The sequence below is a fragment of the Orycteropus afer genome, unplaced genomic scaffold (genome assembly GCF_000298275.1).
Source record: "Orycteropus afer afer isolate SDZICR_OR568_19922 unplaced genomic scaffold, OryAfe1.0 scaffold00062, whole genome shotgun sequence".
Lineage (NCBI taxonomy): Eukaryota > Metazoa > Chordata > Mammalia > Tubulidentata > Orycteropodidae > Orycteropus > Orycteropus afer.
Window position 1 is genome coordinate 6,936,643 of NW_006921649.1, and position 22,184 is coordinate 6,958,826.

The 22,184-nt window shown below is 45.5% G+C and overlaps 1 protein-coding gene across 1 annotated transcript in view; it reads right to left on the bottom strand.

Moving 5' to 3' along the window:
* Positions 1-22,184, bottom strand: part of SLIT3 (slit guidance ligand 3) — a 953,284-nt gene that overhangs the window by 128,311 nt on the left and 802,789 nt on the right. Inside the window, exons 13-14 of the mRNA XM_007939744.2 lie at positions 7,635-7,778; positions 5,950-6,113 (exon numbers count right to left, since the gene is read on the bottom strand). Coding sequence (XP_007937935.1) covers positions 5,950-6,113; positions 7,635-7,778 — 308 coding nt within the window. The remainder of the gene's footprint in view (positions 1-5,949; positions 6,114-7,634; positions 7,779-22,184) is intronic.

Below are 22,184 nucleotides of genomic sequence, written 5' to 3' on the forward strand. Positions count from 1 at the left end.
TTCTTTTCCCCTTGGCTGGCATTCAGACTAGATTTGGGGGATGGACACTGCCTTGGATAGAAAAAGAAGAGGCAGATCTTAGCTTGCCCCTAATGTGCTGTTTGACCTTGGATGCCTCCAACAGCTTCTCAGGACTCATTTCATCTCATATATATGAGTTGGAGGTGGAGCACTCTGAATTCTTCGAGTCTCCCTCCCCTTGCAATCCCACCCTTTGTGATGCTAGACTGGGTGAGGTGGGTCTGGCAGGTGGTGAGCTGCGGTGCTCCAGAGCAGAGAAGAGGTGTCCAGCGGTGGTGGCTGTGGCGGCGGTGGTGGGCCATGCTGCAGGAGAGCACGGTGCTTTCCGCGGTGCTTGACAGAACCATGTTCCGTTTCCATCGTTCCACCACATGGTTAGATCAAGCACAAAGGAAAGCCCCGCGGCGACTGGTGAGAGTCAAGGTCAGGCAGCAGCATCAGAGAGAGGACAGGAGCGCTCAGAGGAAGCAGCGTGGAGAAGCGGAAGCCGGAGCAGGCCCCCACTGAGCGTGATTAGTACCAGGAATGGGATTCCACTGGAACGCTTCTGAAGACAGGAGTCCCGCCACCCTTGAAACCCACCCCAGGAGAGACACAAGAGGGAGAGGGAGTGTGGGAGGGGGCAGGGACTACTGGACACTCATACTCAGGAGCATCAGGGCAGAACAGATCCCTCCTCCCAAGGGAATTAAAGAACAGTCAGATGCCTCTGATCATATCACAAGCCTGAACTGAGCCTGGAAACTCCATTCAGTCGCAGCATGTAGCGACATCAAACTTAGCAGTAGCTTCTTCTGCATGCACTGTAACATAGGACCCATCCCAGCAGCTGAATAGTTCCATACCTATCTGCTCCCTCATCCCTTAAATGAAGAAACAACCCATAGTTCCCTGTTGTAAAAACCTAGCAGAGTTGCAATGTTCTTCTTTAAGAAAAAGCCCCCTTTGGCACTCCACAATTCAAGACTTTTCTCTATATCCTTCTTCCCCAGCAACCCTCTGGCAGACAAGGTAGTCAACCCAGATCATTTGAAGTATAGGAGAGGAGGGATGTGGTATCAAAAGAAAATATATCTTTCCTAAACAAAGAGAAAGACAGGGAAGCCAACGGGGTCTTAAGTGTGGGACTGGGAAGGCTATAGTCAAATGGTCAGAGAACTTTGACTGTCACAGAAGAGGTGACTGGTGCCCCTCATGACTACTACATTTTCAAAATTAAATGAAGGAAGGAAACAGAAAGCCAATTGATTAGCCTGAATGGAAGGGATCTGATTCCTTGGTTTCCTCTATGACCTGGAATCATAGTGGATATGGGGGGCAGGCAATAATTGACTGTTTAGAATGATTAGGGAACCAGGTGACCTTTCTACAGTCCTCTCCTCAATGGATCAGGGTCAGTTTTCATGTACCTGCTGGCTTAGAGCTTCCTTCCCATGTGACATTGGGCTGGAGATCTGTGTACCTTGAAGAGGCTGGAACCAGGGCCTAGTGACTCAGACCCTGCCTTGACCTCTGACAAAAGGGATAGAGTTACCCACTGCTCCCCAAGGTGATTTCAGAACTGGGTCTATCAACACAGTGGTTTCAGCATCTTGACAGTCCATAGGTTGTCTGCAATGATCGATCAGTTAGGAAGAGCCTGCCCACAGTTCTGGGCCTGGCCCTCCTCCTGCCTAAGCCCTCCAACGTAACCAGTGAAAGCCTGCCACTGTGATAGGGGCTCCACTCTGTTCTGTAACCTAGATGCACAAGGCTTGTTGAAAACTCTGGTGCTAAGATTTCATACTTGAGTTTGATCAGAGACTCAATACCAAAGTGATGAAAATCTATCTCTCCCATGCCCCTTAAGCTTTAAAATCTCACTCTCCTTCAACAAAAGGAAATGGATGTGAACAAGGAGTAATTTATCCAGAATCTTGACAGTATGTCAGAAATCCTGGGTTTCAGATCTTGCCCTGAAAATAACACTTCGTAACCTTAGATAAGGAGTCCCTGGGTGGCACAAAGTAAAGCACTGGACTACTAACCAAAAGGTTGGCAGTTTGAACCCACCCAGAAACACTTCAGAAAACAAGCCTGGTGCTCTGCTTCGGACAGGCACAGCCTTGAAAACCTTATGGAGCAGCAGTTCTACTCTGGGGTACACATGGGGTCGTTATGAAGAAGAACTGACTGACCTGATGACAACCAACAACTGTAGACTGATTTTTCTTTTGTGTGGTCCTATACTTGTTCATCTCTAAAATGTACTAGATCACTAAAGTATCTAAAGCTCCATATTTCCCTGAGAATTAATAAGCTTACTGTTTGGCATCTTTGGACACATCAAGTCATCACACACGGTACTTTTCAGTATGAGGGCTTCTTCTTGCCCTACTGGGTCTCCACACACAAAAGCGGAAGCATGATGGAAAACAGAAACTATCCTTCAAATGCCAAGTGCTTCCCTGGGGATGGGTTTGGGGTCCCAGGCAGCCAGACGGTGCTTTTTCAGGAGGCCTTAATCTGATGGGCAGATTACCACAGCTGGCAGCATCCACTTCTAACCCAGGGAGCCGGATGCAGCTGATAGAGAGAGGCAGACACAAGGCAGCTGGGACAGCGCCTAAGGAGGGCTTTCTGCATTGCAGAAACAGCCTTCAAATTGGCAGCTAATTAAATCAGCTGTCTTTTCAATGGGGGTGCTTTTAGGGGAAAGTAAAATACAGAGTTATTATCTGTCAAATCCAGTATGTGTCACTTGCCCTCTTTCATCTGGAGCTTCTTGGAAACACCGAATGTTAGATCTATGGCTTCTGTATCCCCAAGGCCAAGGTCCCAGGGTTTGTGTTGAGGTCCCAGGGTCTCTCAAGGCCAAGGCATTTGGAGCTCAGCAGTAGCTCCTTCTACTACTCCTCTACTTCTTTTCTGCAAGGAGGTGAAATAAAAGCATACAGAATGCTCAATGTCAGGCTCATCATAGCTCTAAATTTCTCTGTCTTTACAGAAATAATATTTCTGCTTAGTATTGATTAAAGAAAAAAAGAGAGAGAGATGTCTCAGGCAGGGTCAGTCTAAGAACTCTGCTCCCTTTCTCTGTTTGCTTCTCTTTCATTTCCAACTACTCCTACCCCATTAGGAAAAGAAGCCAGCATCCTTCAAATGCAAAATTAGTTATTTAGTTAAGTAGGTAGTTAGTATTAGAGCTTGAGTTAGAACTAAGCTTTACTACCTCCTTGGCCCATTTCCTATTTTCCCTTTTCCTACTTAGTTCTTTCGTAGCTCCCTGAGTTCCCTTCTCCCCATCCCAGCCTACAATTGTTCCTAGGTATTTGCTAAGATAGTATTGGTCAGGAACGTTGATCCTTGGACCCTGAGCTGACTCTGTCCCTGAGCTGCCATCCAGGGCCTAAGCCTCAAATAAGGTCCTAAGATATTGACAGGACCCATGTGAGACCACGGGGCTGGAGTTGGCAGGTGGTACCTTGCTCTGCTCTCCCTCTTGCCTCTTCCTCCTTGGGCACAACTACTCAGCATAACTAACCAAACCAAACTCACTGCCATCAAGTCAATTCTGACTCATATGACTCCCACTGGGTTTCCAAGGCAGTAAATCTTTACAGAAGTAGATTGCTTCATCTTCCTTCTGTGGAGTGCTGGTGGGTTTGCACTGCCATCCTTCTGGGTAGCAGTCAAAAGCCTTAAGCACTGAACCACCAGAACTACTTGGCAGAGCTAGTTAAATCAGCCCTAGCCAGATGGGTAGAAAAGAGGAGAAAAGCTGGTGTCAATCATAAGCAAAAGCATCTGGGAAAGGATTGTTGTGCCTGAGGAGATAGCTCTGGGCTGAGAGCTGATGGCTAGTCCAGGAAGGAACCTAAGGCAATAAGTTCAGGGAGTAGGTGGGGCAGGGCAATGAGGGGAGGAAGGGAGACATCACCAGGAAGGAACCTAAGGCAAGAGTTCAGGGAGTAGGTGGGGTGGGGCAATGTGAGGAAGAAGGGAGGAGTCATTCAAGCATCTGGATCTCTCTCCCAAATGCTCCTTCTTCTCCTAGATATGACATGGCCTCAAAGAGCAAGCAGACCTGGGGCCTGATCCTGCCTTTTCCACTTCCTGGCAAGTGACCTTGGGATGGCCCTTCACTTGTGAGCCCTTGGTTCCCTCTATTGTAGAATGGGCACCTTTTCTGTTGACCTCATAGGACTACTGGAGAAAGGAAATCACACTAGAGAACAGAGGTGGAAGCCCTCAACATAGTACTCATCATAGGTGAGAAATTGCTTTAGTAATTGCCAAATTATTCTGGGAAAGACAACTTCTCACATTGCCACCAAGTCCCTGTGGTTCTGCAAGCCCTCTTGAGGTATTTGCTTCTGTTAAAATAAACAGACAAACAAACACAAACACAAACACACAAACAACTAAAGTTTATCATTCTGGACTGATGATACTGGACTGAAGGACTTCATTTAAATGAGAACAACTTCCAACAAGCAGAAGTTGGCTTGCTGGCCTCTCTGATGACCATCCTCACAATGACATTCTTGCCAGGAAAACACGCTTCCCTGATGCTCTCAAGCTGGGAAGCAGCACTGTTCTTGCTGACACAGACTGTGAGGGCTGGTTCCAATCATGGCTTTCAATGGGTTTGAATAGGCTCAGTCATGGCTGATGCAGCAAAACAGGAACAGATCTGAATTTGTAAAATGTGTGTGTACCAGAATGATAACTGGAACAGGAAAAATTATGAGTTGAAACCTTGGGATGGGAGATTTGAAAGAGGCATAATGAACTCTTTAAGGAGCCAGATGTGGGAGATTGGATTATTGCCAGCATTGTAGAGAGTGACACACATTCAAAGAGGTATGGTGGGCCACCTGTTTGAGCAGAGCACCAATGTTTCTGACTCTGCTGGTCAAAAGATTTGGTTGCTCTGGAATATGCACGCTGCCCTTGTTTTCTAAGAGGGAGATTAAGCTACTAGCAGGGTGTCAACCTGTAATTTTTCCCATTCTGGTTATTATTCTAGTATACCCACATTTTACAAATTCAGGTCTGTTCTGGTTTTGCTTCATTGGCCATGACTGAACTGGGAAGAACTGGTTCAAACCCATGCTATCAATCTCTCACCACTGGGAGCTCAATCTCACTTAGTGATTTTTTAACCAGTGGAAAAGGACGCAACTGTTAGTAATTTTTAACTGCCTGTTAATCATGCTGTTGGGTCAAGGAGAGCTCATTCTTTTGCAAAGATAGGCTAAGAATGCCTTTGTCATGCTCTGCGTCCATCTTGCATGCACTGGGGATGAGGTGGAGGGTGGTTTCTAGGGAGAGCTTGATCAAGTGGGAACCAGCAGGTAAGACACTGTTTTCATTTGAAGTACAACTCTTTGCTGTTTTCTCTATAATTAGAATTTTCTGGTGTGGGGTGGAGAAGATAGCGTGAATGCCTTAGAAATCTACAATACACTGTGTACTCATCAAGGGCTGTACCAAAACTGGTCTTAGAGGGGAGTGGGAGGTCCCCAAGATTACATGTCACCTGCAGCCTAGCCTGGGCATATTTATTTCTGCTACTTAGGGATTATGCTTTAAAAACTAGAAAATAAATCTTAGACTCTAAAGGGCCTGTGTACAAAGCCTGCTCCATTCCCTAGCTTCCAACTAGCCCCAGAGATAAATTGCTGCCTGGATTCTGTCTCCTCTGAAACTGTCTCCCCCCACTCTAGACCATTGCTTTTATTGTGTGTGTGTGTGTGTTTTATTTTAAATCCATAAGGTAATTGGTTTTCTGCAGGGCTAACTGAATTTCCCCAATTTAATTTGCAAAGATGCTCCCCAGGAGCCATTACAGGGCTCGCTGTCCTCCAGATTGGATTACTGGCCTCTTTGGGGCTGCTGGATTCTGAGTCAGAAAGTGGGGCCTGGTACCCATAACCTGATTACCTGAGCAGCGGAACTTCTTGCTCTTGATCTGGCTGATGCGCTTGTTGGCAAGCCGTCGTGGGCTGCTGCAGCGGGCCCCGCTGGTCTCGATGGGGTTGTCTTGGAGGTAGTCGGCCAGCCACTTCAAGTGACAGTCGCACACAAATGGGTTTTGGGCTAAGTGGCTGCGAGAGGGATGGGGCCATTAATCAGGGGTGACCTGTGGTACCATGCTCCACCACTGCCCTGCCTGGCATTGGACCCTCTCTCATTCCCCCAGGAGGCCTGGGCTGGGGCATGAGCTGCTTTCAGATGTAACTCAGAGAGGGGACCCCTGCAGTCTGCAAAAGACAGTCACAGATGCAGCCAGCATCTGGTTTGGGAACTCAGCCTCCCAGCTCTCACTACTCTGGGCAGAATGGCCACTGCCTGCCTCTCCCTCTCCCCACACCAATTCTTACAGGCATAGCAAGTTGAGTGCCTGGGGTTTACACTTACAGCCAACTGCATTTTATTCCTCCAAGCTCAGTAATACCAGGCACAGAAAGCAGCTGGTATAGCAAGTGGCATATGGTGGGTGTTCCATATACAGTAGTGGGCATTGTTGTTGTTATTATCATCATCATAGACCACTGTGGGTCTTGTTTCCACTGGCTCAGTAAGAACAACTCTACAAAGCCTCAAACATGGTGCCAGGCACATGGTCAGTATTTAGTCTATATAGTAGCTGCTGTCACTCCATATTGGTTCCTGAATATGTGGGGGCAGTGGGTGCCAGGTGACTTGGCTGGTCTTTGGAAGAATACAGGCTAATGATCAGATATGGGGTTGGAGCCATTAAAATCATGTGCTGAGATCTGTACTCAGATGCCATCTATTTAACTGAAATATTTATGAACCTTTGCAGTGCTCGGGAGTAAGGAAATGCTCCCCAAAGAGGGAACTGAATGCCCCCAGTATACCTCTATCAGAGCCTTGGTTTGTAGGGTAGAGGGGGGTGTATTGGTGGTTGGCAATGGGTTATAAGCAGAGATGGCACCTGCTCAGAAAATAGTAGCACCAGTGCTTAAGAGAGCTCAGGATCTTCTCTGCCTGGATTCAAATCTTGCTTCTTATTAGCTGTGTGACCTTGAGTCAGTTACTTAATCTCTCTGTGCCTGATTCTTCATATATAAATTGAGGATAATAATAATAATAATAATAATAATTGAGATAGTCACAGAACTTTTGGGAGTCATAAAAACTTTAACACAGGAAAAGTACTCAAGTGTAATATTGGGCACTGAGTAAGTGCAGCACAGGTAAGGTATTGCTATCTCTGGAGTCCTTGGGTGGTGCAAAGGGTTAATTGCACTTAGCTGTTAAACTAAAGGTTGGAGGTTCAAGTCCTCTCAGAGATGCCTCAGAAGGAAGGCGTGGAGATCTACTTCAAAAACTTGCCATTGGAAAGCCTATGGAACACAGTTCTACTCTGACACACATGGGGTCTCATGAGTCAGAGTCAACTCACTGGCAACTAACTACCTTTATCACTCTTTGTATTATTCCATCCTCATCACAGGCTCTAGAAATCCTCCTGCACATGCTCATTTTTGCCCTCATTTTGGTGGTTCTCTGTGACTAGGTGTTTGGGGTCTCCTGCAGCCTGGGCAACTAGTGGCACTCCTAGATGAGCAGTGCCAGGCCCTGAGTGGCAGCATACTCACAGCGTCTGGATGGACTGCAGGGGAGCAAAGAGCCCCTTGCTGATGGTCTGCAACTTGTTGTCATACAAGGAGAGCAGGTTGAGGCTCTGCAAGTCCTGAAATGTGTTCACCCGCAGGCAGTTGATCTTGTTGGCATTGAGGAGGCTGCAAGCAGAAGAGAAGTCAGGTATTCACTAACTCTGATAATTACTAGGGAAGCCTGGGTCGCACCTGCCAGAGGACAGCTGGAGAGCTCCTGTCACTTGTCTTCACAGCCTTGGGCTCCTGCTGTCTACAAGAGAAAGAGAGGATCTTGCAGCCTTCCCTGTGGCCACCAATACTTTACACCCAGTCACCATGGATGCTGTGTGGCACACTGCTCTCACTTGGAGATTTCTCTTGTCTCTCCACACACAGAGCTCCTCTAGTAGTGTAGTGCCTAAGGCACTTGACTGCTAACCAGAAGGCTGGCAGTTCAAACTCACCAGCCACTCCTTGGAAGGAAGGTTGGGCAATCTCTTCCATAGTGATACTGCTTTGGAAACCTAAGGAGGGGTTGCTGTGAGTCGGGTCCAACTCAATGGCACATAACAACAACAGCAACCACCACAGAGGAAGCCATGAAATGGCACCATGTGCTTTACTTTCTGCTTTAGATTTCAGAGCTCCCAAGAATCTTAAAGAACAAAAAAAATTATTTGGCACAATTGTTTTTAAAGCTTTAGTTGACTGACTGAGGGCAATTTTGATTCAGAAAATTCCCTAGAGTTCTTTTGGATCATTGATCCCATTGGAAATATGCTAGAAGTTATATGTTATCTCTCCAGAGAAAATACATCTGGTGTAGGCATACATCTGTGTGCACACCTACACATTAGAAACACATACATTCTCTCTTTTTTTTTCACACAAACACACACATTCTCACACACACTCTCTCATACATATTTTCTCTCTTTCATACACACATACTCTCTCTCTCACACACACACACACTCACACACACATTCTCTCTCTCACCCACACACATTCTCTCTGTCATCTACACACTCTCTCATTCGCACATACATTCTCTTTCCCTTTCTTTTTCTCTCTCACCCACATGCACTCTTTCACATACACATACACGCACACACACACTCTCACACACATGGCCTCTCTTTCCCACACGTTCTTTGTCATCCACACACACTTTTTCACACACATATTCTCTCTCACACACAGAGAGAGACAGAACCCTCTGTGTGATCTGACCTCTATCCCCTCCTCCAACCTCATCTTAACCACATCCCACTCCTCAGTCACTGCCCTTCAGCCCTGCTGGCCTCCTGTTAGTTCCATAAACACCACGCTTGTTTACGCCCAGGCTTTTGAACATGTGCTTCACTCAGTTCAGGCCAGGCTCCTCATCCTTTGCATCTCAGCTCAAATGTCACTTCTTTAGCGAGGCCTGTCCTGACCCCCTCAACTACAGCACACTCCCCAGCCCCTCATTGTCTTCAGAGACCATATTTTTTTCCCCTTCCACATCATTAGGTCAGTTTGTGATTAGAGGATATTTATTTTCTTGTTGATCATTTCCTACATATATGACTATAAACTCCATGACAACACAAATGACATTTATTCTGTTCATCCCTCTTACTCCCTGAATGACCCTGAGACTCCTAAAGCAATACACACAATTCCATGTGCAACTTCAAGAGGTCACAATCCTCCAAGGTGGCACTGATGCCCTCAGGTTCAGCCTTCCTATCCACGAGGGACCCATTCCATCATGCTTTTAGCTCTTTAGACCTGTGTGCAAGATAAGAACCTACCTTTTAGGTGAAACTCTGGTCCATCACAGAGAATGCCATATGGCTGATAGGAGAGTTTTCTAGAGTGAGGCTGGTAAATCAAGTCAACCTAAAAATCCCAGACCAACTAGTTATGCCCTAGAAACAAACATACAATCATGACCCACTCAGTCTTGAGGAAAGTTGGGTGAGTGGGGAACTAAACTAACTAGCAAAAATGTTGAATTTTTAAAATTTCTCTTTTCAAGCCTGGCTCAGACATTCCTTTGTGAGTGACCCATGGGATCTCTAATGAGCTGGCTTGTCTCAGGAGTCTCTCAATGCCAGGGCTCATGGGGACTTAAGTTGGAACTGTGGGGCTGCTCATGTGTGCACCCCCACCAGTTCTCCCCTGTTGTAGGCCCCTTCCTCCCCGGGGGGCCCCCTGCACACCCCACATGCAGGCAGGCAGACAGTTGCAGCAGTGACATGTAGAAGAACTCTCTATTTAATCTGGTTAATAATGGGCAAAGTCCCAACGTTCACACAGATGTCCTCCTGCCTCTAGAGGAAAAAAGCTCACATTGCTAGAATACCTTTTATGTTCTCCAAATTCTTGTTTATATACTTTCCTGATATCCTGTTATTTTTGCAATAACCTGGGCAGACAGACAGAGGCAACTTCACAAGTTAAGGTGAGGAAACTGAGGCTGCAAGTTTGGTGGGCTTGCTCACCAACAGCATTGCTGGAAGTCGTTATGATAATTTAGGTCCCTAGAGGGTTCAGTTTTTCTTTCATGAATGCCTAATCTAGCCCACCCATCTGTCTCTTCCCCTTTCAACATTTCCCGTAAGAATTTCCTGTGCTTTGTGTATTTCATGTTAGCCAAGGTCACTCAATTTTGAGGGTATTCCAAGGGGGATCCTATGGAGCAGAGAAACAGGAGCTAAACGACCCAATAGGGTCAAGCAACCAAGGGTTAGGACAGACTCCTTACATGCACACATTTTTTGTTTGTTTGCTTATAAAGGAAAACAAAGAATGTGGTAAATGATGTGTTCCAAACCTAGATATTCAGGGCCTCCTAAGGGCATCTACTGAGATTTGCCAGAAAAAATGACCTACTCAAGTAAAAAGACCAGGTCAGAGGTACCAATCTGATGGCCTGAGGACAGAATCTTCCCTGCAACAGCATATTGCAACATGCCATGTGCAACCATGTTTCATTCAGCCCTCCCAGTGTTTATAAAATGGGGAAATTTCACACATACACTAACACACACATACATCCTAGATTTCTATTTTCTCCTACAAAAAAGTTCAGATACTCTGGCAACCCTGGATCCGCTGGAGGTAACTATGGAGTGGCTGCCCATTTATATAGGGCATACGTTCTCTGCTTGTCACAGTCCTCCGTTCCCTACTGTGTACCTATCACAGTGTACTGCATCTATCTTTCTTGAATAGGCAGTCTGATTTGAGAGCCCAGTGCAGATGCAAGAGCCCAATTGTGGTACTTGGTTCTGAGGAGTACTAAACACTGGACAAGGAATGTGACAGCCATGGGGAGAGTGGAGTGGCAACTCAGACCTGTCTGAGGCTATCTAAACCAACAGCTCCTCTGGCATCACTCCTCATCCCTCAGGCCTGTCTAGGCTGCTTTTTCTCATCCAGATGCTTCTGTGTTTCCAATTGCTCTCGGCATGAGATGCCTTCTCAAAAATGTAAGGCATCAAAACAACCCAGGCTTGCAGAATTACTAGGAAAGACAGCACAAGGTGCAGAGCTCATGAAGCTGGGAGCAAAAGAAAATATAAAAGGGCAGAGTCTTCTGGCCACTAATTCTCCTTCAGGATACCTGGCTCCCCAAAGCCAGATGTAGGTGCAGGGCAAGATGGAATTAAGCTGCTTATCCAGATTTAGATGCTGAAGACAGCCTCACTGATTTCCTGCACCAATAACATCGAACAGCCAGTCCCTCTGTCCCCTCTCCTTTGGGAGGAAGGCTGGCAGCTACTCAACTCTGTCTGGCTTCCATGAAAGGATCTTTGAGCTATCAGTCCATGGACAAGAGTTGGAAGGAAATTAAAAACAAAACAAAACAAAAAAATATCATATTATGGAGTAAGCAAAGAGCAAATAAGTGCTTGAAAGGAGGTTCAGCAGTTCTATAAGAAGTCTCCTCCTTTCACTCAGGGACTAAGTCTCCCTCTTACGAGTAGAGACTGAGCATGCTCTATCCGTCCTGGCTCATCTTCCTTTGAGAAGCAGCTGTGGAGCTACTGTGTGAAATGATATTAATAAAGGTAGACTGTCTATAGAGACCGCATCTATGTGTGCAGCCTTATGGTGAACATTTTCCAAAGTACTTTCCATGCACTCTTATTTAAATCTCACTGCAGCACTATTGGGAGCTCTGGTGGTGTAGTGCCTAAGGCATTTGACTTCCAACCAGAAGGCGGTGGTTCAAACCCACCAACCACTCCTTGGAAGGAAGTTGGGCAATCTACTTCCGTAGTGACACTGCCTTGGAGGGATTGTTGAGTCAGATTTGACTTGATAGCAGTGAGGTTTTTTTTTTTTTTTTTCCCCCCCCAGCACTATGGTTGTCTTCATCTGACTGATGAAGAAACTGAAGTTCATAGACGTCACCCAGCAGTAAGTCAAGAATCTGGGTTTGGAGCTCCAGCCTGATGCCAAAGCTCATTTCTTATCCATGGATAAAATCTATATTTGTATTTCCTTGCCCAATTTCAGATGTGCCTTGGCCCTGGGGAGTGGCTATGTTTGGTAGACTTAGAAAGCACCTGGATACTGAGGTCTGGTTGGATCTGGAAGACCCTGCTTCTCTCTTGGAAGTGCAGAGGCATCAAGAGTCCTACCGACCCATAGGAAAGATCTAGAAGAAAACTAGCAGAGCCTCAGCCTCGAATGCTCACCAACTGTCACTGGCACAAGGTATCTTCACTGAGTGCCCTGCATCTGTACAAAGTAAGGTTTCAACCTTCAGGGATCACTGACTTAATGCTGACTTGGGAATTTGTATGTTTGGCTCTGTACTCCCTCTTCCTGAATTCCCACTGTATTCTGGGCAGGCCAGGAAAAAACAGAGAGCAATAGAAAACAGTCTCATTCAAGAGGCTGTCTGGTACTCAAACTTAAAACTTGTACGCCCAACTTAGTCTCAACCTGATTTGCTGTTGGATCCAGGAAGTTAGGTAGTTGGGGGCATATCTTGTTCATAACTATTTCTCCAGAAGCAGTTTCATCCATCTTTTTGGTTCACTTGCTCTAGACCCATCTCCCCAAGGAACCTCAGAGGTCATATGAATGAAAAAGACTGAGACAATCAGACCAGGTGAACAGCAGTGGGAGTATAACTGAACCAGTAATAACTGATAAGCACTTAGTGTGGCCAGGCACTCGGCAAGTCCTCCACAAATATTAACCCACTTAATCTCCCCACTCCAAACAGTGCTGTTCTTGTTGCTGTTAGTTGCCATGGAATCATTGCCGACTTATGACATCCCCTTTGGTGCAGAATAGAATTGTTCCATAGGGTTTTTAAGGCTGTGACATTTTGAAAGAAGATCGATGGCCCTTACTTCCGAGGCACCTCTGGGTAGGTTTGAACCGCCAACCTTTTGGTTAGTAGTCTAATGTTTAATCATTTGTGCTACCCAGGACATCCTTTCAATAGCCCTATGAGGTAAGTATTATCTCTATTGGACAGATATTAGTTCTGGAATTCATGAGATCTTAAATAACTTTTACCAAACTTCCACAGTGAGAGAGTGGTGGAGTTGAGATTTGGATCCATGTTATCTTAGTCCAAAGACTTGGCTCCCAACCATCATGCTACCTTGTTACCTCTCACTAGGAATTATCTACTGCTTATGGCAGGAGGTGAAGGCCACATTATTTGTAGCCACTTACATCAACTCACCAAGTGATGATTCTACAATGAAACAAAAACAGAGCTCTGCTCCCATCAGAGGAATTAAGGCAAGTGCTACATACAAAACTGGGTGAATTTATATCACCTTCTAAATTTATTTCTAAGTGTTAGTCCTCTTCTCAGAACACTCTCTGCTTCCACATATGTTTTGTGTCAAGAGGTATTAGCACTCAGCCTGTTGACTAACAAACATAATGATGCCATTGAGAGATAATCCTTTCCAGGAGCTGCTGCCTTCAGGAAAAGCAAGGCAGGAAACAGGACCCATTGAGAACTACAAAGCAGGGGGGAAATGAAATACCCTGAACCAAAAAAAAAAAAAAAAAAATTAAAAACAAAAACCTAAACCTATTACCATCAAGTCAATTCTCATTCCTGGCGACTCCATGTGTTACAGAGGAAAACTGCTCCTAGGCTTTTCTTGGCTACAATCTCTATGGAAGCAGACTGCCAGCCCTTTCTCCTGCAGGGCTGCTGTGTGGGTTCAAACCACCAAACTTTAGGTTAGTATGTAGTCAAGTGCAAACCATTTGCGCTACCCAGGCTAAATTGTGGTCATACAACTTAAGTCCTTCTGGCACCCCGGTCTATAAAAACGACACACCATCCTGAGTGTGTCAGTGGGTGCAGAAAGCAATTTATCTGGATCCCACTTCCAAGGCCCTGTTTTTACCTACTGCCCTTGGTCACATCTTCTCCTTGGTGAAGGCTCCCCTGGGGCTCACAGGCCTTTGCTGCAGGATTTAGAAAGCACAAACATCTGGAGTCAGGTTTCATGATAAATTTCATTAAAATCACCTTGGCAACTTCAGCAATTCACATGTTGATTCAGTGGCTCAGAGCTATCATTCTGGGTGGTATTTATATTCTCCACACCTGCTCATGGCTCTGCAGGAAGACACTGGTTATGTTACTGCTCATACTCATATGGTGTTTGTCTGGAAATGCCAAAACCATATTCCAAACTCCACAGTGCAAGGTTTTATTAGAAAACCAGTGCCAAGAAAGTGTGGAGTAGCCCTCTTCTGGGGTATGGGTGAAGCCCTTTAGGGAAAGACGATGGGGCCCGGCTCCTGCCAAGGGGAATTCTCAGTGGAGCTTCCTGTTCCTAAGACAGGGCTGGGGATTTAGTTTCTATCTTATACACACTTGCTGAGATGCAAATTACATCAGAGGAGAGCAACATTACCAACAGCCGTTTGGCATAACCCTTTCTCTGGCTTCTCCACTAGGGGAATAATTTTTGAAGAATGGGTTATAAAGGTTCTTTGTTATTTAAAGAAAAAAGAAAGGGCTACTGTGTCCCTGGAAGTATTTACTACCATTCCACACTGGCATAAACTATTAGTGAGGACGCCAGTAAGGGGAGCTATTCTGGGTGAAGCTGCAAGATATCAAGTCAATCCTTCCTCCTTAATGTCTCTTCCCTCTTTTTTGTTTTTCTAGAATTAACCCTCTGTCATTCTGAATTTCTTTATTCATTAGTTGATATGGGCCCCTCTCTTGCCTTAGAATATTATGCTCTCATCCTTCCTCTACTAAATACAGGGGGTTTACTTTGACCTGAAGCCAGGTATAGGGAAGAACCTAGTGGTGCCAGGATGTCAAGTAACTCAGCCCCCTGACTAGGATCTGCTGTGCTTCTGAATGAGTGCTCTGAGTCACTTCATGCTACACCATCATAAGAGGAAACAGGAGGTGCCCTTCACGTCCAACTGAGGGGCAAAGATGGCTCTCAATGCTCCTGATAAGGACTGCACTGCTTGGCATGAGCTGAAGGCTGTCATGGTGATTCCTGATATGAGAGAAGTCTCAAACACAGCAACGCCCTTGGGTGGCCTGTTTGGAAAACAAGACTGTCTTCCACTCTCCAACACAGGAGGGCCTAAGAAGAAGGTACAAGTGCACTTTCCCAAAAGAATCATAGGGAGACCAAGTATGGAGCCAATTGCTTGGCTATCAGAATGACTGGCCTCACCCATTTGTGACTGGCTTGCCTCTTCCCTACCACAATAGCTACTAAGGTGGCCACTTCCTTATCTGATTGCTACCTGGTTGCTCATCAGTCCTTTAAGAGGGGTGAACTGCTTCCTCAGTGACCAAGCATGGAATGATTCCAGATTTTAATTCTCCCAAGGGCTTTCCACAGGAGGTGCTAGGTGGACAGAACAAAGAGCCCTGCTTCAGTAATGTGTGATCATGTAAGTTGGCTTCTGCTGCTGGTGAGAACTGTCATCATACCACTTCAACCGAGTCTTTAAACATGAGCAGTTGCCCAGGTTCAGGACAAACATTAGTGTGGTGATGACAATGAACCCAGAAAAAGTTCCATGGATAGCAGCAATGTATTACTTAGGTTGAACTGAAACAAGAGGAGTTGATAAATGGTCAGTTCAACAGCACTTCCTCCTTGGCTTGGGCTAGTGAGTAACTGTTGTTCTCTGTGTCACAGAATGAGCTCAGAGATCTGACCATGACTGAATGAGAAGCAGAACTCTCTGACAGGATGGTATTGTGGTAAAGGGCATGGATTTTAGAGTCAGACTGCCCAGGTTCCAATCCTAGCTCTATCATCTACTTGCTGAGTGACAATGGCCAAGATACTGAACCCTTCAGTGTCTCAGTTTCCCCTTCTGTAAAATGGACCTTTTACCAATACTTTCTCCTTTGATTGCTGTCCATCACTCATCTGTCAGACTGTGGTGGCTTGCATGTTGCTATGATGCTGGAAGCTGTGTCACCATTATTTCAGATACCAGCAGGCTTATCCATGGTGGACAGGTTTCAGCGGAGCTTCTAGACTAAGATAGGTTAGGAAGAAAGGCCTGGCAATGTACTTCTGAAAATCACTGAAAACCCTGTGGAGCACAACAGAATGTTGTCTGCATAGTTCTGGGTGTACAAGCCCTCTAGGTTGGAAGGGACTCAAAACACACAGTGGTTGCAACAATGGATTTGGGCATATCAATATATATATATATATATATATATATATATATGATGCAGGACCAAGCAATGCTCCATTTTGTTCTACAGGGAACCCCATGAGTCAGGGTTTACTCATCAGCAACTAATACCAACAACATGTACTGTAAACATGGAATAAGATGGTGCATATGATATTGCTTAGCATGGGTCCTGGAGCATATTAAGTACTCAATAAATGTTAGCATCTATTATTAGCAGTAGTGATGGCAAGAGTAGTACTTCTCAAACAGCTGCTGAGGGAAAGTGAGCTACAGAGAGTGAAATTTTACTCACTGCCCTATAATTGGCATGTTGCTTGGCAAACTCCAAGCTTCTCAAATGGTCTTGTCTGCTTTCCAAGAAAACTGAACAACAGGTGCCTCCATTGTCTTAACTTATTCCAGCCCCAAGACAGCTGTGCTTGGTTTAAGACCTCCTGGAGCAGGTTTAAAATCGACCGTGGCCAACATTTACATAAAAGCTTCCACCTCAAATGACAGCACTCCCCAGCCGGGTGACTTTCCCATGCATGCCTGCAATCAATGAGGGCTAAATGCATGCTCTTTATTCCCTGGGGGAGCTGTTAGAGCACAGCTTGCAGCTGTCCATCACAGGAGGAAATTACAGCCCTGTGACACACTGACCACTTTCCTGCTCTGGGGGAGGACAGAGCCTTGAGCTCTCAGGCAAGGGATCTGGGGCACACAGGCTCACCATCTCCACAGCTATCCCAGAGCCTCTGAGCCTGGGTGAATAGGGCAATGGAGAGGAACAAGAACAATGACCCTGAGCTTGCAGTAAGGAGGAATATGGAGCTTGCGAGAAGAGTACAGGCCATATCTCTGGCAATTCAGCTACTCCCATCCTTGAGGGTGAGGGGCACATACCTAGTGATACATCCTATCCTAACCCTGGGTTCTGAGATGGTGGGTATTTCAGCTCTTAGAGGTTTAGAAGGAAGCCTTTTTAACACATTTCTTGTCCAAATGGGCACCCAACTCATTAGCTAGCATCCTGTTCTAAGGAGGGAAGCTGGCAGACTACCTTGCATCCCCTCAAAGAGAAGAATGGTTGTTAGTAATTGACAACGAGTGTGTGTTTATACAATGAATGGCTGTAGGAAGCAGGGCTTTGAATCAGTTCAGTCATTGCCAACAGAGTGACACCAGAATGGGACCTAAATTTTTAAAATGTGAGTGAACCAGAACGGTAACTGGAACTGGAAAAATTAAGGGTCGATGTCCCATAGACTTAATCCCCCTCTTAGAAAATAAAGGCAGCATGTATGTTGCATAGCAACCAAATCTTTGGCTGAGTTGAAAACAGTGGTGCCCGGCTCAAAGATGGTAGCTGACCACACTGCTTTGAAAGTGTGTTACTCTTCATAGTCCTGGTAATAATCCAATGCCATGCATCAGGCTCCTGAAAGGGCTCACTACACCTCTTCCGAGTCTCCCATTCCAGGGCTTGAGCTGTCATTTTTCCCACGCAGGTTGGTGTTCTGCTTTTGCTTTGTCAGCCATGACTGAACAGATTGAACTGGTTTGAAGCCCTGTTAGAGCAGAGCCTGTTAAGGATTAATTACAGGGAGACATACTAGCTGTTTTCAAGCATTTGAAGACAGTGATAATAGACTTTTCTGAGTTTCCCAGAGGCCATTCTTGAGGTTTAATACAAGAACGAGCCTTCTAACCTTGTAACTGTGTAGTGACAATTTATCACAGAAAGCATCAGCAAATAAGTGATAGGAAGCTTAGCTTAGCCTGAGTGCATGGAGAGATTTTTGTACCAGCTGGGTGGGAGGCTGTATTCAGAGCTCTAAGTTCCTTTGAACTCTAAGATTTTGATACTTTAACTAAAAAAGATGACTCTTGTGAACCTTCAGAGGACAGGATGTCAGCTTTAGGGCATCTCCCAGGACTGTGGAAGTTTGTCCATATGGACCTATTTGCTTCAGCCTCTGTGAAACTCTGTGCCTGAGATAGCCTACTATTACTGCTGGCTCTCTGCCCAAATGAACATGCCAAGTAAACCACTAGAGGGGCTTGGCATGTGCACACCCACAGTACTGGATGAGTTTGTGGGATGGAGAAAAGTCCAGAGAAATGGGGAGTGGGTGGCAGGACAAGCTAACTATACTGTCCCTACTGTATTACTGACAGCATCACAATGAGAGCCAGAAAGGAAATATCCAGGACCACTCTGAGCGGCAGAGGGCTTGGCTCTGCAGTGGATTTAAGACAGATGAGAGAAGAAAACACACAAACCTCTCACAAAAAGCCTTCATGTCAAAGGAGAGGAAATTACCCAGACTATCGGGGTATTCTAATCAGAGCCTTCTTATCAGAGTGTCTCCAGTCTAACAAGGAGAAATCCAATCTACAGAGGACTGAACGTTAAATTAGATCTAATCAGGACCGGCTTTCCAACTGCTGAACAGCAGGTCAAAAACCAACGATGGTCACCTGAGCCCGTGTTGCTGGTTCTTTCCAGAAAGGGATCCTATCTGAGTTGTGTCAACTTTTGGTCTCGAGAGACGGGAGATGGTCTTTGTTTTTGCTCCCCAGCTACTCAATTCCACCTGCTCAAAACAGTGACAGTGAATGAGAGCGGCATTTCAGCCCATGTAAAGTTTTGTTAGTTCTACATAATTTCATGACTATTGTCAGCTTGGAGCTGGGCTACATTTAATTTTTTTAAAAGTATGCATTTATTGAGTCTTTGCCACATGCTAGACACTGTACTAGGCATGTAGATACATGTTATCTTAGGAGTCTCCTTAATGCTTGCAAAGGGATTTTACTTCGCACACACAGACACACAGGTTGTAAGAGACACTCATATCAGCCCAGGGGAATGCACTCCCCTCACACACATACACAAACCCACTTTAAGGCAGGATGCTATTGTTATTCTTCCAAGGGATTAATAGCTACAGTTAACTAGCCTTATGGTCACAGTTATAACTTACAGTTTCTTTGCTGCAAGCAAAGAAAACCATCTGTGAAACACCCAGCTCCCTGCAGAGTGCTAGTGTGTCATTCTAATAGCCTTAAAGGCCCAATGAGGGCTGGGACCCTTGCATATGAATCTGCACACATAAAGACACACAGAGTGAGACAGCAGTGGAGACGACAGACAGGGAGAGATGCAAAGAAAAAGATCAAGACTTCTCTCTCTTTTGCATTCAACTTCATAGAAACAAGCCTAACCACTGCTGTGATGGATGTGCTGCCCAGAACCCTGCTAGGCATCCCTTCTGGCATGATCCCCATTGTTCTCAGCCCTATGGGAATCTGTCCAGAGCCCAGCTGTAGAAGTCATACAGGTTGTAGAGGTCTTAGAGAGGGTAGGGAGCAAAGATGTGAGAAAGAAAATGCTGTAGGAGTCTCCCCGAGAATTTTTTTTTTTTTTCCTCCTCATGGCTACATACAATGCAGAAGTAACAGGATATATTCCAGGATGCAATTCAAGGTAAATATCAGGTAACTCAGGATACAACTCAGGGAAAAGTATGCGGCTGAGGTCTGGTAGGGTCCCTGAAGGAGAGACTGAGTCTCTCCCTTTGTTAACAAGGGCAGCTTCAGATAGTTCCCTCTTAGGGCAACTCTTGGGACATTTTCCCCTCATCAGGACAGGCCATCTTTCAGGTTCCAGGGTTTTTATAAGCCAGCCCATGTATTTCTTATCAATTACAATGATCAATTACTTAGGCGGGCCCCCTAACTAATTCAGGTAAAGGTCATCTGCCAAGTGTAGCTACCCAGTCAATCCAATTATTGGCCATAGTGTGTGTGTGTGTGTGTGTGTGTGTGTGTTAATTTGGGTAAAGATCAATTCCTGGGCAGGTGGGCAGGCACCCCAGCCAATTCAGGTAAAGGTCAATGACTAGGTGGGGTTCCTTACCAGGAGTCCTTCTCTACGAGTCTTTGGGCATCAGCCAGGTAAGATGTGTTTCTTACCTTCCTCTCTCCAGCCTTGTTTCTGCATCCCCCCCCCACCCACTCCTGGGGACCCAGCTTTACTACCTACAAACTCCTCATGTAGCTTCTGGGAAGCAGAGGGGCCCAGGCCCCTTTCTCATTTGCCTGTGGTCTAGAGATGATTCTACAAAAGATATACACACACAGACAGACACAGTCACACCTGTACTCAGATGCACATTGTTATGGACTGAATTGTGTCCCCCTAAAATATGTGTTGAAATTCTAACCCCTATATACCTGTGGGAATCCTATTTAGGAACAGGGTATTCTCAATTAGGTTAATGAGGCCATATCTGTGGAGAACATGTCTTAAATCTACTCACTTCTGAAATCTAAAAAGAGTAGATTAGGCACAGAGAAGGAAGCACACACGGAGGGGAAGATACATGCCACATGGAGATCGCCAAGGGATCAAGGAAGGGTGGGTCTACAGAAACGGAAACAGATCTTCCCCTAAAGCTGACAGAGAGTCTGCTCCTATAGCCACAGCCCTGAATTTGTACCTCCAGCTTCCTAACTTGTGAGAAAACAGATCTCGGTTCTTTAAAACCACCCATCTGTGGTATTTCTGTTACAACAGCACTAAGAAACTTCTTCAAGCATACATCACGTGTGTCTGAGAGCTGAGCATGCTCTAAGCCACAGGACCAGGTATGTTCTATGCCAATTTCCAAGTGCATTTTGCTAAGTGACCAAGGGTGAGTAATTTATCTCTCTGAGACTTGGTATTCTCCTTTGCTCAGAGGATATTGAAGATCAAACCAACTTTGCACAGGTATCAATAGGAATTGTGATGGTTATAGAGCAGTCATGAACATGTGAACACATTACTCTTACAAAACAAACAAACAAACAAACTCACTGCCATCGAGTCAATTTGACTCGACTCATAGCAACCCCTCCTTGTGTTTCTGAGGAGGTATCTCTACGGAAGTAATCACCCACTCCACTTCCGAGGAGTGGCTGGTGGGTTTGAACTGCCAGCCTTCTGGCTAACAGTCAAATGCCTTGGGCATTACGCCACCAGAGCTCCCAAAACATATAGTTGCCAAAGTAAGCTGCAATTACATGCTGTGACTTGGATTCGAACCAAGGTTGCTGTGGCCACAACTTAGAGTACTAACCACTATACGATCACGGTGCACCACATGCACATATAACCAACCAACCAACTCACTGCCATCGAGTTGGTCTCAACACATAGTGACCCCTCCTTGGGTTTCTGAGGCAATATCTCTACAGAAGTAGATTGTCCAATTTTCCTTCTGAGGAGTGGCTAATGGGTTTGAACCACCAGCCTTCTGGTTAGCAGTATGACACTATGCCACCAGTAGCTGCTTAATACAAACCAGACATAACTCTTTCCCAATCATAAAATCTTAAAATGCAGTGTGAGCTCAATTCCTTTTCTTACCTCTCCACATCAGAGTTCAATTACCTTCCTCAAACATTTAAGCTTAAACGACCAGAATGAAATAAATGCAAATAAGTGATAGCAGAGCTTAAAATTCGAGGCAACAAATCTTCCTTTAAATCAAATAAACCCTTCCCCCCTCAGCCTATCTTACTCAGATAGAGTCACCAAGGTGACTGATTATACTCTTCTGTAATTATTTTCCCACCACCCCTCCAGCAACCCATATTCAAGGTCACATGTCTATCAACAACTTTGTTTCAGCTTTTGCATTGGCATTTGGTGTGACAATGTTTTAGTTCCCTAAGTTCCCAGTACATCCCTGCAAGATGCTTCCCCTTATAAGAATTCCATCTCTTCCTAATTTCTAGCCCTATGGTTAATGATAGGAGCTCTGGTAGCATAGTGGCTAAAGCACTTGACTGCTAACCAGAAGGCTGGCGGTTCAAACCCACCAGCCACTCCTC